The sequence below is a fragment of the Rattus rattus genome, chromosome 2 (genome assembly GCF_011064425.1).
Source record: "Rattus rattus isolate New Zealand chromosome 2, Rrattus_CSIRO_v1, whole genome shotgun sequence".
Lineage (NCBI taxonomy): Eukaryota > Metazoa > Chordata > Mammalia > Rodentia > Muridae > Rattus > Rattus rattus.
The window spans coordinates 73,995,552-74,010,532 of NC_046155.1; the positions used below are offsets into that span (position 1 = coordinate 73,995,552).

Below are 14,981 nucleotides of genomic sequence, written 5' to 3' on the forward strand. Positions count from 1 at the left end.
GGCCCAAGAGGGCATTCAAAATGCAAACTTTAATAACAGCAGGTCAAATAAGTACTCCTCAAGAGTAAGCACAGCACAGCTGGTATTGGAGGCCTCAGAGGCTCCTGCTTCCTCCCCTCTGAGACCAGGAGGCAGAAAGCAATGAGCCCTGTTGAGGAGGAGTGGTGCCCAGCTCCATCTAAGTCCACCTGTCTGAGGCCCTAAGCTCCACGAAGCAGCAGTGTGTGGAGCACAGCAGCCCCCTGCCAGGCCCAGTAGGTCCTACGAGGAGTGTGGCAGGCTAGCTGGCCAAAATCCACCATCAGATCCTGAAGCTTTCCTCCCGGCCATCAATGTGGCGGAGCCGTAGGTAGACATCTGTGCCAATGCCCTGCAGGGACTGCAGCTGCAGGGAGCCACCGAGATACTCCGCATAGGCCCTGGACGTGGGCAACCCGAAGCCAAAGCTGGGAGCAGTGGACAGGATAGGGCGTCAGGCTTGAGTGCCCTGGTCTACCCCTCCCCCCATATTGGGCAGGTGGGATCTTACCCATGCATAGGTCCTGATTGGCCACCACTGTGCATATCCAGGTGGCCGAAGAGGGGGCTGATTCGGGGGTCCTGGGTGCTGGCCTCAGCTGTGGTGAAGTGGTAGTCCATGACCCGATCCAGGTCCTTATGAGCGATTCCTCCACCCCGGTCTGAGATCCTGGCAGGATGTTGAGAACACAGACTTGGTCAGGTCTAATAGGTCTCACCAGCCCCTAAGCAGACAGTGCTGAGTCTGCTCCAATTCTATCTAAAAGTGGCTTCATTTATCATCTTCTACACTCAGCCTCTGCCGGGCCACAGACTGCTCCTATTCCCATACAACTTGACATTTACTTCTACTCTCAGCAAACACCACCTCCCAACTGCAGGTCCCTCAGCTGGCCCCAAACCCATAATGCACAGCTCCTGGCAATCTTAGGTTCAAATATCTTTTCTGACCAGATCCAAGTCCCAGATCAGGGTAGGTTCTGGCTCGAGGTCCTACAGCAAGTTAGAAATAGTGCCCAGAATCTTCATCCAAGCCAGCCCTGTTCTATTTGAGCAAACCTGATGATGAGATCGACATCGTTATTGGCAATGGTGATGACCACATCAGGAACATTGTAGGGCGTGTCTAGGTGACTCTCCATTGTGGCTCTCATGGCGTTCTTGAGCAGCTCAGGCAGGATATAGTCCAGCGGCATAGGAATGAAGGGGAAACGGGCAGCCACGTGCCCATTGATGCGGACTCTAGGGGCATTGCCATACTTGTGCTCGCACAGGCGTCTGTGGATAGAAGGGCTCGGTAGGTGTTCCTAGAGTTACAGTTCTCAACTTGAGACAACTCCTCTTCCGGGAGCACTGGGCAACACATGGATACACTTTTGCTCTTCGCACTGGAGAGCATTTCTGGTGTCAAATGAATAGAAGCCAGGGGTTGTACTAAACAGCCTAAAATACAAAAAAGCCCTCCACTAGTTTAAGATGTCAATAGTGGAGGGCTGGATCAGTGTTTAAAAACACAGACTGCTCTCCCAGAGGTCCTGAGTTCAGTTCCCAATATCCACATAGTGGCTCACAACCATCTGTAATGGGATGACACATCCTGGTGTGTCTGAAGACAGCAACAGTGTACTCACATATATAAAATAATTCTTTAGAAAAAAATGTCCCTAGTGGGGCTGGAGAGAAGGTTCATGGTTGTTAAGAGTACTTGTTCTTGTAAGGGACTCAAATTCAGACCTCAGCTTCCATGCTGGGCAGCTCACAACTGCCTCTAACTCCAGTTCTAGGGGCACTTCTGTGGCACCAAGCACAAACATGTACACATACACACATGCAGACAAACTCTCGTGTGCACAGAAAACAAGTAAATCTGTAATCCCAGCACTAAGAAGACTAAGGAGACTTCCAAGTCCCAGAACAGCCTTGCCTATAGAGTTAAATCTTGCCTTAAGGGGTTGGGGATTTAGCTCAGTGGTAGAGCGCTTGCCTAGCAAGCACAAGGCCCTAGGTTCGGTCCTCAGCTCCAGAAAAAAAAAAATCTTACCTTAAAAAGAATAATTTAATAAATACGTAAGTAGGCAAATCAGGGTCCATTGAAATGGCTCAGTGGCCAGGCATGGTAGCACACATTTTTAATCCCAGCACTTGGGGAGGTAAAAGCAAGTGAACCTATGAGTTTGAAGCCAGCCTGGTCTACTATGAGACTGATCTCAAAAAAGAAAAATAGAGAAATGGTTTAATGAGTAAAGGCACTTGCTGCCACGCCTGACATCCCTTGACCCCACATAGTGAAAAGAGAAAAGTGACACCCATCAAGCTGTGACACACTTACCTACACACATGCACACACCCCTACACAAATAGTTAAATATAGTTTTAAAAAACAATACAGCAGGGCTGGAGAGATGGCTCAGTGGCTAAGAGCACTGACTGCTCTTCCAGAGGTCCTGAGTTCAAATCCCAGCAACTGCATGGTGGCTCACAACCATCTGTAATGGGATCTGATGCCCTCTTCTGGTGTGTCTGAGGACAGTGACACTGTACTCATATAAGTAAATAAATCCTTTAAAAGAAAACACAGCAAAACTGGCTGGAGAGATGGCTCAGCAGTGAGGAGCACTTGCTCTTGTAGAGGACCTGGGTTTGTTTCCCAGCACCCACGTGGTGACTGTTGACATCCTCTTCTTTCCTCAATGCCTCTGCACACACAGCGCACAGACACACATACAGGCAAAATACCCACACACATAAAAATAATTTAATCTTAAAAGAAAATCAAAACAAAGACAAAACCTTGCCCCAGACCATGCAAGGACTCAGACAGAAGCCTTCACTGCCCGAGCCATCTACCCCCCACCATTCTAGTCTCACCTGGCAAAATCCACCCACTTCTCAATAATCTTCTTGGGTGACAGACGAGTGCAGATGATGCCAACAAAATCAGGCTGGCAGGAAAGAGAAGGTCAGAACTAGCAACACTTCCACCCACCCAACTTCAGCTGCCAAACCCTAGTCCCAGAGCCCGTCCCCAGCCCCAAGGGGCCCGTGACTCAGGTGCCTTCCCCATTTAACATTCTCGGGTCTCAGCTCCACCTTGTCTTCATGTAGCGCCAAGTGGTGAGTAGCCAGCATTCGAATCCCAAGTCTGGACGTTAGTGTTTTATCCAGGAAGTACCGGACCAGCTTTTCATCCTATAAAGGGTGAGCCTCAGAAACCTGTGCCCCTTCCCAACCCTCCTCCTCCGCCAGGCCCATTCTCTGTTGCCTCTGACCTCTATGTGTTTCCGGCTCTCACGCAGACCCTCAGCTAACAGGGTCACCACATCCTTGTGGTCATCTAGCAGCTGTCGCACCAGCTGGCAATACTGGGCTTCGTCTGCCTGGTCCTTGATCTGCAGGTCACAGAGTTATGAGCACAGGCGGTCCAACCCTGACCTTGGCCCCTTACCTTACTCAGCCCGGCCTCACCGGAGGGAAGTCTGTCAACTTCTGGAAGGCCCGGATGTATAGCTCGTGCTGTATGGAGTAAAGTATGGGAATTCACAGGGCTGCCACAAACACTTGAGTAGAAAACAGTACCCATAGAAACAATAACCAACTCAATTAATAAGGTCCCAGCCCGTACTGGCCTCTGATGTTCTGAGGCTTAGTGCCATCCAGACCTCACACCTTTCAGCAGACCTGGGCTCCCTCCCCCATTTGCCTCATGGACAGTGTGCACACTGACTGAAGGTCCCCTCAGCCTTACCACATGCAGTATGGTAGGGTTGCAACCAATGATGAAAGGAAGACTACGGAAGCCCTTGATGCGGTGAGCGATCCTCACCGGTAACTCTTGCTGCAAGTAGCGACCACTTTTCTGTAAGAAAAAAGAGGGAAGGGCCTAAGCAGCTGGCTAGAATCCATGGAGCAGAGAAGGAAAGAGAGAGCCTTACCAGAAGGTGGCTGCCATCCTGTGAGCGACCAGAATAGAGCATCATGGTGGGAGTGAGGCGGACTGAGGGCTAAAAGGGAAGATGCACTTTGAGCACCAGATATCAAGACCTGGCCACACCACATTAGCTCAGCCCTTTCCCATAAGACTTCTTACAAGTCGCTCAAACAGCATACCTTCTCTGCTACCACGTCAATAGCTGACTGGTTGTAAAAGGAGGTAACAGTCTTGGAGCGTTCCCTGGCCAGCTCTACATGGTGTGTATCGGTGGCTGACGTTGAGCGAACCCGGAGTGACAGTGAGGACCCCAAGAGGGGCCAAAGTGAAGACCCGCTCCGAGGGCCGCTGCCCAGCACTGAAGTCAGTATCATTGTCCCGCTTCTTTGTTGAACTAGGGTGATACTATGGGACTAAGGGCTCGACAGGCAACGGTGACCCCAAAGCAGGAGTAGACAGAGTGTGAGTGGACAGGGTTTTCTCCGGATTTCAGGGATGTGGCTCCCTCGAGGATGCTGACATGCTCGGCGCCGCCACAGCAGCTTCCATCTATTGGAGTGGTGGAAGGAGGTTTTAAGGATCCAAATCCAAATGGTTTGCACTATTTCTCCAAGTGCACACCAGTAGACCTTGTCCAGCCCTTACAAACACCATCTCCCGAGATACAATCAGGCCGAAGCTGGACAACACACTCCAGGTGTTCTACTCTTCTATGTAGAACAACCTAAAGGCTTGTGTGCACACTCGAGGAAGCGGGTGGAGTAATCTCCAGTTCATTCTACCCATAAAACCTCTCCCCAGCCTCCTCAGGTTCTGAACACCCCTTTTCAGGGGCCGGATCTGACCCCTACTTGGCGTTAGGGGACCTGAGCCTTTGAAGACTGGCCTGCGTCCCTGCTACAAGAATAGCGAACGGGAGAACTGAGTTCGTGCAGCGAACTGCGGTCCCAGAGTTCCCCACCGGAGCGCCCCCTCTGCTGGGTCACTTAGTCTGGCCAGGGTCCCCCCCATATGGTAGGTGCCAGCCCCGGCCCATGCGCACTGCCGTCAGAGGTGGAGGCTGAAGACCTGTGCTGCCGAGTGTCCGCCGGAGGGGGTCTGTGTGAGTTACTACGAATTAGTCCACTTACCGCGAGGCCAGACGCTGGGCCCGGGTCCGAGCGGAACCGCGGGAGCAGTCGACCCGCCCGGCTGGCCGAGCCCGCCTTCGCCCTCCCCCGCTGTAACATCGCGCGGGCTGTGTGTGCCCAGTGCCTCCTGGGAGTTGTAGTTTGACCACAACTCGAGTACGTTCCTGCCCTTTAGGGTACCCCCTGGGACCCCTTCAGATGAGTAGTTTGACTCCGCCAACACCCCTACCACCCCGCCCCGAAGTTATCAGTAGTCTATATCGACTCTGTCTTCCACTGTACAAAATAAGGTCCCTGTGAGAAAAATGCTAAAGAGCACCAAAAATCCTCAAATGTGTACAAAATAGACCCAGCCTTCTTGCGCTTGCTAGGCCCCAGCCTTCTTCTTAAGGTCCAATCATTTCAAGTTTCTAGCCCATTCAAGGTCTGCCTGGTTTCAAACTCTAGCTCAGCTCCCTTAACACCCAAGGGAAGTCAACCAATTTCTCGATGCTGTAATTAGCTATTGGCAAAATAAAAAAGTATTAATCTTCGAATTCTGTAGATTATGCAAATTTATCTATGTAAACTGTCTAGAACAGTGTTGCGTGTGGAATTGACACGAGAGTTACTATTTCTACCTGCCTGCAACTTAATATGACTAGGTGACTTTCCTGTGCCCCGGGTGGGGGTGGGAGGTGTTTCAAATAAATCTGCATCTACTCTGAGGAAGAAGACGGTTTGGGTCTGCTTGCTGTGCTAGGGTCCTTACAGAAGGTTGTGGGAGATCCAGGTGCCGGGCGTGTACCGGTGCAGGAAGAGTGAATCGAGGCCTGACAAGAATGCAGAACAGCCCGGATGCTCTGCCAGCACAGCCAGAGCAGTATGGAATGCAGCAGGGAGGGCATTCAAGGAGTGGCCACCAGCTCCTGAATGTAGTCAGTTATTTGTGCTGCAGAGTTAGGAGCCACCATTTTGGTTTGGTTTGGTTTGGTTTGGATTGGTGTTTTGAGACCAATTTCAAATAAAAGCGTTTCACTATTGTAAACAGACCAACCCTAGAACTCTCCTGCCTCATCCTAGCAATCTACTTCAGTCTCAGTTTACTGGCAAGTGCCACCACATGTGAGTTCATTATAGGTTTTAATTATCCTCTTCGCCTTAGACACCTCTGCTGTAGTGATTGGGAAGATAAACCAGATAGCAAAAAGAACGGAGAAGACGATTAAACAGAAAGATGATCAGAGGAGATTTTTCAGTGTGTGTAGTGATTTATTTTCTTTTTTTAATCTTTTTTTAAAGATTTATTTATTTTATGTGAGTGCACTGTAGCTCTCTTCAGACACACCAGAAGGGGGCATCAGACCCCATTACAGATGGTTGTGAACCACCAGGTGGTTGCTGGGAGTTGAACTCAGGACTTCTGGAAGAGCAGTCAGTGCTCTTAACCGCCAAGTTATGTCTTCAACCCCTGTGTAGTGATTTCTTAATATTTAAAAATAAAGTGTTAAATATTTCCTTTGAAAATGTCTTGTCTTGGGGGTGGAATTCCTCACTGTAGCTGACCTGCCTGAGGGAGTGGGGAAGACCTGCACAGACACCTTCCCAGACTTCCAGACTCTCCATCTCCTGCTTGATTCCTCCCCAACTCCGATCCTACCCACTTCCACACTCCCCTCCCCCCATCCCCTCCCTTTTTTTTTTTTTTTTACAACTTCCTGGCCACAGCGTTGTGTAAAGCCAGGAGTCCTTTCAGGTTTGTCTACCAGGCATAACTTTAGCACGTGGAAAATGGAACAGAGGAGGAGACAGTCTTCATTACTAGCAAAGGACTCCGAGTTCCTTTTGGGTTCCTGGACTTGCTGCTCACGTGGCTGCGGCATGGACAGGAGCCACCCCTGGCGGCGACTGCAGCAGCCAGTAGGCGGAGGTGTCTGGCAACCACTTCACCCCATTTAACCTGGCTCTGGACAAATGTCTAGTGTCTGAATTGGCTGCAGCTGCCGGTTACCTAGATTGGGCACACATGCGCACTTAGCTCCTGTTCGCAAAGCTGCTGGCGTGTAGGTAGCTTAGCGGTTTGTAGTCACTCTTCCAGGCGCTTTACATGTGTTTTTTTGTTTGTTTGTTTGTTTTTGGGTTTTTTTGTTTTGTTTTGTTTTTTTAAATCTCTGTAACTATTCTCTAAGGTAGGTATTGTTATCATCTTCCTATAGCAGATGTAAGAACTGGGACACACAAAGATTCAAGGATTTCTCTCTCTCCCTCTCTTTGTCCTCACATCTTTGCATTCGTTCTGTTCCACTCATTGGTAGCCTCTTGGTGGTTCACAGAAAACACAGGGCTCATTCCACCAAGGGCCTCTCACTGACTGTTCTCTCTTTTACCTTTACCCTAGATAACCACATAATGTTTTTCCTCAACTCCTGGATGAAGCCCACACTGTCCACCTAGTTAAAACTGCAGTCTCATCCACCCACCAAATTCTGCTTTTTTTCTTGCCTATACCATTATCATCCATTATTTGTCTGTACCGTTCTGTTCTACCAATAACATAAACTGTGGAGATTATACTGGAGGGAGGTAGATAAATAGATAGATAGGTAGATAGCACGTGCGTGCACATCTGGGAAGTATAGGGAAGCAAACCCAGGCCCTCATACTAGGCAAGAATTCTACCATTGATCTCCACCTCCAGCCCCTAATTTTATTATATCAATAGTTCATTCCCTACTTTCTTTCTTTTTTTTAAAGATTTATTTATTTATTTATCACATGTAAGTACAGTGTAGCTGTCTTCAGACAAACCAGAAGAGGGCATCAGATCTCATTACAGATGGTTGTGAGCCACCATGTGGTTGCTGGGATTTGAACTCAGGGCCTCTGGAACTCAGTGCTCTTAACCACTGAGCCATCTCTCCAGCTGCATTCCCTCCTTTCAACAGTACAAGAATATAGCATTTGAATATTTGTTTGCTTGGTTGGAGAGATGGCTCTCCAGGATATATGACACATGTTTTTGGCCTCTGAGGACACTGTATATACATGGTACACAGACGTGCATGCAAACAAACACCCATGCACATAATGTAAGAGCAAAAGAACAAAAATATGTGTGTGCACCTTGTTTTATTGCATACCCCTAATCTAACAATCCAGGTCCTTCTCTCTGGGTGTCTCTCTGTCTCTGTCTCAATTCCTTCTGTTTCTGCTTGTCTCTGTTTGTCTCTCTCTTTCTCTCTCTCAGAGCACACACACACACACACACACACACACACTTGAAACCTAGAGTTTTCTGCTTGCTATATAAGCACTCTAGAATAGCTATATCCCCCAAATCCTCCTTTTTTAAAACAAGTTACTTATTTAATATAAATGAGTAATGTGCTCTATCTATATGTATACCCAGGCCAGAAGAGGGCACCAGATCCCATTACACATAGTTGTGAGCCACCATGTGGTTGCTGGGAATTGAACTCAGGACGTCTGGAAGAGCAGCCAGTCCTCTTAACCACTGAGCCATCTCTCCAGCCCTGTCTCCCCCTTTTAAATGTTTTTATTTTCTTTGTTTCTTTGTGGTTCTCGATTGAACCCAGAGCCTTACCCTGACCTCTACCACTGAGATACACTCCCAGTCTTTTTCCAGTTTAATTGGAAGCAGAATCTTGCTAAATCACCCAGGCTGACTTCAAATTTGCTACGTAGCTGAGGCTGACCTTGAACTTCTTTTCTCACTTCTGCTTCCAGAGTAGCTGGCATTACAGCCCTGCACTGCTGCTCCTCCCCCTAACAGACATGTGTTAGGTAAAGAGTGTTGATTTTTTTTCTAGGAGCCATTGAAACAGCATGCAATAGCAGAGAGGGACAAACCATGTTTGCTTTTACAGTCCTAGGGAGGAAGCGAGGGCATCTCGCATGCTGCCAAAGGGACGGCCAAAGCTCCAGCCTGTACACATTTCTTTCTTTCTTTTTTTTTTCCCCCGGAGCTGAGGACTGAACCCAGGGCCTTGGGACTGCTAGGCAAGTGCTCTACCACTGAGCTAAATCCCCAACCCCTTCACCTTTCTTTTTTAAATGATCACTCTGATTGCTGTGTGGAGTACAGATATTGAAGTGGGGACAACTACTTCTGAAGGACAAGTTAGAAAGCGACTGCTGGGGGCTGAAGAGATGGCTCAGGTTAAGAGCACCGACTGCTCTTCCAGAGGTCCTGAGTTCAATTCCAGCAACCACATGGTGGCTCACAACCATCTGTAAAGAGATCCGATGCCCTCTTCTGGTGTATCTGAAGACAGCTACAGTGTACTTATATATAATAAATGAATAAATCTTTAAAAAGAAAAAAAAGAAAAGAAAGAAAGCGACTGCTGTAATCTAGGTGGAAAATGATAACTTGGAACTGATTAAAAATGAAAATCAAGCCGGGCGGTGGTGCACCCCTTTTATTTTGTTTTTTTTTTTTTTTTTCTTTTTTATTTTTTTCGGAGCTGGGAACTGAACCCAGGGCCTTGCGCTTGCTAGGCAAGCGCTCTACCACTGAGCTAAATCCCCAACCCCGGTGCACCCCTTTTAATCCCAGTATGTGGGCGGCAGAGGTGGATTTCCAGGTTTGAGGCCAACCTCATCTACAGAGAGTTCCAAAATGGCCAAGGCTATACAGAGAAACCCTGTCTCGAAAAACACAAAGCAGAGGAACAGAGAAGTGCTAACACCCAAACTATCTATACAGACAGAAGACATGGCTAGATGAACACACACACACACACACACACACAGAGAGAGACAGAGAGAGAGAGATCAATCTTAGGTTCTCTCTGCTGCTTCAGCCTTCAAACCAGGTCATCTGTCGTCATTATCTGACTGTCACAGCCTGGGCCAGCACCAGTACAAATTCTCTTCCTAGATTCCTGACATAAAAACTTGAGAGGAGTCAGGCAGTGGTGTGGCACACCTTTAATGCCCGCACTTGGCAGGCAGAGGCAGGCAGGTTTCTATGAGTTTAAGGCCAACCTGGTCTACAAAGCCAATTCCAGGACAGCCAGGACTATACAAAGAAAACCCTGTCTCCATAACCACACACACACACACACACACACACACACACACACACACGAGAGGTGATTCAGTGGGGGCAAAGGTGTTTATCTGATCACCCAGAACCCACATGGTAGAGGGAAGGAACCGACTCCTGCAAATTGATCTGCAGCCTTCATGTGTGTCCAGATTAAAGGCTTATGCTACCACTGCCCTGACCAGTGTGACATCTTAGTGTTTTAACTTACTATGGCTTAAATTGCTATTACTGTTTTGTGATGATTTGCTTGGTATCGGTAGGTCCTCAATCCTACCCACTGTGTAATCTCTTCCCACGTTGAATAGGACAGGACTGACCCAATGGGATAAGACAGGAAAAGTGGTGTGACATGAGGCTGAAGCATACAGAAACTGCCCTCCATCTTTTTGCTGTTGTTCTTCTGAGACAGGGTCTCAGTATACAGCTAGTCTGAAATGCCCTGGCCAAGGCTGGACTCAAGTTTTCAGGGATGAGTCGACTGTGTTTCCCAGGTGCTGGAATTACAAGCACGCACCATCACGCCCACTCATGTCGCCCTTTTTAATCTAGGGGAGCCCGCCGTAGATAACAGGAGCTGAGCAACAGGCCTAAATCCTTTCTGTCTGCATCCATTCCCACTCGCTGGTGTACTGATCACCACAGGTTTGGCAGTTTACAACACACTTCACAAACTAATTTTCTTTTTCTTTTAAAAGGTGCGCATGCACACACATGTGGAGAGGGTTCTTTTATTCCACCTGTTATATTTTGGGGTACAGAGTAAAGAGACAGAAGGTAGAAAAGGACCAGGGCTTGATCTTAACATGGGGAAGAAGGCCTGCAGAAGGAGAAGGCTAGCGGGGCCTCCTACGCAGGCAAGAAGCTTGAAAAGAGGAAATTAATGCAGCTTGAGGGGGCATCGTGCAAAGTCAGAGTCTCCTTCCTGGAGTTGTTTGCCCACGCAAAGGCATTTTATCTTTAGAAACTTCCTTGCCCCAGCTATCAGGTAGCAGGTGACAATGGGGTGACTGAATTAGTCAACGGCAGTGAGGGGGAGGGGCTGGGGTTTCAACTCAAGGGGAGGGGAGTTCTTCAACAAGCCAGGGGAATGGACAGTTCATTGGTCAGGGTCTGGCAGAGTTTGTTTAAGGTTTACTCTGGCCCCTCCTCCCTCCCCCGACATGGTTTCTGGGGATTAAACTCCGGCAGGGTTTGTGCAGCTGGTGCCTTTATTTGCTGAGCAGCCTCACCTGGCTAATTTTTTCTAACTGCTTTTTTTTTTTTTTTTTTGATTAGTTCATAAGTCTGGTATAGGTGTCACTAGACTAAAATAAAACTATCAATACCTTGTTGACTATGGTGACTCAGGTCTTTGATCTCAGTACTCAGCGGTTAAGAGCACTGACTGTTCTTCCAGAGGTCCTGAGTTCAATTCCCAGCAACCACATGGTGGCTCACAACCATCTGTAATGGGATCCGACACCTTCTTCTTCTTCTTGTGTGTCTGAAGACAGTGACTGCACTCATCCATAAAATAGATGAGTAAGTCTTAAAAAAAAAAAGAAAAGAAAAGAAAAGAAAAGAAAAGAAAGAAACTGGAGTCATGAAAACTGAGGGGTCAAAAGAACTGAGGCCGGTCTGCGCAATACCACATTACTGAATCCTGCATGCATTGGTCCCAGAAACCTGACTGAGGCAGTGAGGGAAGGAAGAGAGAATAGACACACAGACACACCTACTGTGTTTGCTCTGATGGGGTGCACCTACTATGCAAATACCCAGGAGAGCATACATTATGTACTTCGAGGGGGAGGAGTTAGCTAGTGTCAGCAAGAGGTGTCTACAGGGGAGCAGCCTGAGGCTTTAAACATCTGGCAGGAGGAAGCTACAGTTGCTGGTTTTTACCACTTTGGTCAGTTGCTCCCAAACACTGTCTACACTTCCACTTAGACCAGAGGAAGACTTTGCCATCCCTCAGAGCCTGAAGGAGCTTTGCCAAACTCCCTAACACATGTGCCAGATACAGAGAGAAGGGGGGGGAAAAACACCAATCCATGAGCAGGGAAACCCACCAATCCCTGAGTTTCCCACAAACAAAACAAAACAAAACCAAAAAAACAGTCCCTGAGTTTCCCAAGCTCAGGACTTGAAATCCCAACAATCCTTATTCTGGAAATCTCTGTTCTGAAAAGCTCCACCTCCAAAGAACTCCCATATAAGCTCTGCCCTCTGTCCAATCCCCTGATGTCCTTTCCTGGGAGTAACCAACCCTGGGTTTGTCCCTCCACACCCTGGACCCTCCAGTAAATCTCTTTTATAAGATTTACTGCCTGGTGTGACTCTGTAACTTTAATTTTTTTCAAAACCTACATTTAATGAAGTTTTTTAAAACACTTTAACCTTCCTTCTTACCCACTTCCCACCAGAGGTAGTAGAAAAAAAAAGAATCTGGGGGAGTGGACCTGTCCTATCTGCATTGTTAGGAAATCAGCAGTTCAGCTCCCAGGTCAGCAGGGCAGCTTCATCCACTTGCAAACGCTTTACAGATGCACCAGCAGTCCAGGTTGATAGAGTCAGGGCAGCAAACACAAGTCAGCAGTGGTAGCATGACCTAGCAGAGACAGCCAGGCCTCAGCCTCTGCACCAGTCAGCAGGAAGGACCAGCAAGAAAGCCAGGAGAAGGGGCTGGAGAGCTGGCTCAGCGGTTAACAGCACTGACTGCTCTTCCAGAGGTCCTGAGTTCAACTCCCAGCAACCACATGGTGGCTCACAACCATCTGTAATGAGATCTGATGCCCTCTTCTGGTGTGTCTGAAGACAGCTACAGTGTACTCACATACATTAAATAAATAAATCTAAAAAAAAATAAATAAATGAAAGGATGCCAGGGGAAGTTCTCAGCTGTGCTTCTCTCAAAGAAATGAAGATTAGCAAAGACTTGAGACCAGCGAGTGCTTAGCCATGCAAGCAAGCTAAGCTCCTGGCTCCCGTCACTGTCGTCAAGTCCTTTTTATACTCCCTCCCTCCACATGTCCTCCTCAGGGCATCCCTCAGCACGTGAATCTCCTCAGTTAACATCACTCTGCCAATCTGCCTGAGTCAGTGGAAGCGACAAGGAGTCACAGCACACCACCAGAGGTTTTTTGGTGCATTTCTCTCTATGGAGTCCCGACAAATAAAGCCCACTAAGCAATGTAAGACAGACTAATACATGCGTGTCATTAGCAAAGAACCCTTCACCACGTGTCCTTTCACGTGCTTGCTTTAGCAGAACATCCTTTCTCCTTTGCCTTCTTCAGTGAAATGTTCTTTCACATGTCTGTGCCAGCGAAACACCACCAAACACAACTGATTCTCCAAAGAAACCTTAAGTTTCCAGTTCGTGACGCTCATCAAAAGAAGCAATAAAGGGAAGAAGGGAGGAAGCAAAGAGACAGTGGGGCTGAGGTTGCTCAGCTCAGCTGGGGATGTCCTCTCCGAGGAGCTGCAGTGCTGTGCTGAGGAGGATTCCTCCCAGAGCTGTGTGGTTCCTGGGCTTCTGAGTCTCATCTGAGCAGGAACACAGCATCCACCACACTCTCTGAAGTAGAAGTAGAAGACCTGAGAAAGAGCAGCCATGGAGGGAGGGCAGCCATCCATAAAGAAAGAGTTCTGGGGTTGGGGATTTAGCTCAGTGGTAGAGCGCTTTGCCTAGCAAAAGGCCCTGGGTTCGGTCCCCAGCTCCGAAGGAAAAAAAAAAAAAGAAAAAAAGAAAGAGTTCCTTAAAGCAGCAACTGATATCACTTGGAGGTCAAACCACTGTATGACTCTAAAAATAAACATTGGACCTGATGTCCAGGTCACACTTGCAACTAGGTGTCAAGGAGATGTTCAAGGGCAGCTAGTTTATTATGTAAGTATCAAGACAGAAGTAAAGAAGACTGAAAAATGTAAAATCTTTCCAAAACTTGCCTGTGAAGGGTTAAGATTTAAGGTCAGTAGGGGAGGGAGTTGGTGAAGGAACTCCATGCAAATGGAAGAATGGAGAGTCAGAGAACACAGAACTGACAGGTCCTCAGTAGGTAGGATATTTGTAATGGGAGATAATATAAGAGGGATTGTTGGGTTGATCCAGGCTCAGGTTTTGCCAAGAGGGCACCACACGGTACCGAGGTCTGGGAAATCACAAAATGTGGCCTAGATAACAGAATTCATTCTGAGAGTGAGGGTGCCTCCGCCCACAAGGGGCGCTAGTGAGACACGAGGGATAGCTGGCGGTGACCTGGAAACAGGTTATAGCCAAATAGCATCTGAAGTAATTTCAAGGGAAATGCTTCCTGAGTAGCATCCCAGCTTTCGCTGAATTCCACTAGTCCATTGGTCTGTAGATTCTAGACATGCCGAATGCATAGAACAGGACTTGGCATAAAAAATGTGCAAAGCTGGTCTGGGGAGGTAGTTTAGCAGCAAAGAGCACTGACTGCGCTTCCAGAAGGCCTGAGTTCAATTCCAGCAACTTCACACGATGGCTCAAAACCATTTGTAACGGGACCCAGTGCCCTCTTCTGGTATGTCTGAAGATAGCTACTGTTTGTATCTGTGCGTGCATGCGTGTGTGTAAAATAAAAAAAAAATTAATGCACTAAGCTGTGCACCGTCGTGTTAATACTATCTTTACAACACTACATACTCAAATTTCCCTTAATGTCTTGCAGCCTCTCCAACTACAATTCCCATCATGCCCGGCAGTTGTTGTATCAATGATTACCCACATTCCTTAATCCTGTTTACCAGCCCAGCATTCCTAGCTGTCACGCCTAAGAATAACCAATTGAATTGGAGAATGCCAGCGGAGGCTTGTCAACCTTCCGGTCCTAGGGGCGTGGTCACAGCA

The 14,981-nt window shown here is 47.9% G+C and overlaps 1 protein-coding gene across 1 annotated transcript; it reads right to left on the bottom strand.

The window, feature by feature from the left end:
- Positions 1 to 5,161, bottom strand: Bckdk (branched chain keto acid dehydrogenase kinase). Its single transcript, XM_032892514.1, has 11 exons — positions 5,077 to 5,161; positions 4,126 to 4,495; positions 3,951 to 4,019; positions 3,764 to 3,874; positions 3,484 to 3,531; positions 3,288 to 3,407; positions 3,109 to 3,207; positions 2,887 to 2,960; positions 1,078 to 1,296; positions 530 to 688; positions 1 to 446 (listed from the first exon to the last, which is right to left on the bottom strand). Exons 2-11 carry the CDS (start codon positions 4,318 to 4,320, stop codon positions 302 to 304), a joined length of 1,239 nt encoding a protein of 412 aa, XP_032748405.1. The 5' UTR covers positions 4,321 to 4,495; positions 5,077 to 5,161; the 3' UTR covers positions 1 to 301.
- Positions 5,162 to 14,981: the final 9,820 nt, after the last annotated feature.

What these genes read in the sequence shown, in the direction of transcription:
- Bckdk (XM_032892514.1), bottom strand. Translation starts at nt 4,320, where the DNA reads ATGATACTGACTTCAGTGCTGGGCAGCGGCCCTCGGAGCGGGTCTTCA. An exon ending in AGGATGGCAGCCACCTTCTG is followed by an intron (nt 3,875 to 3,950) that starts GTAAGGCTCTCT and finishes TTTTTCTTACAG; the next exon opens with AAAAGTGGTCGCTACTTGCA. An exon ending in ACCCTACCATACTGCATGTG is followed by an intron (nt 3,532 to 3,763) that starts GTAAGGCTGAGG and finishes TACTCCATACAG; the next exon opens with CACGAGCTATACATCCGGGC.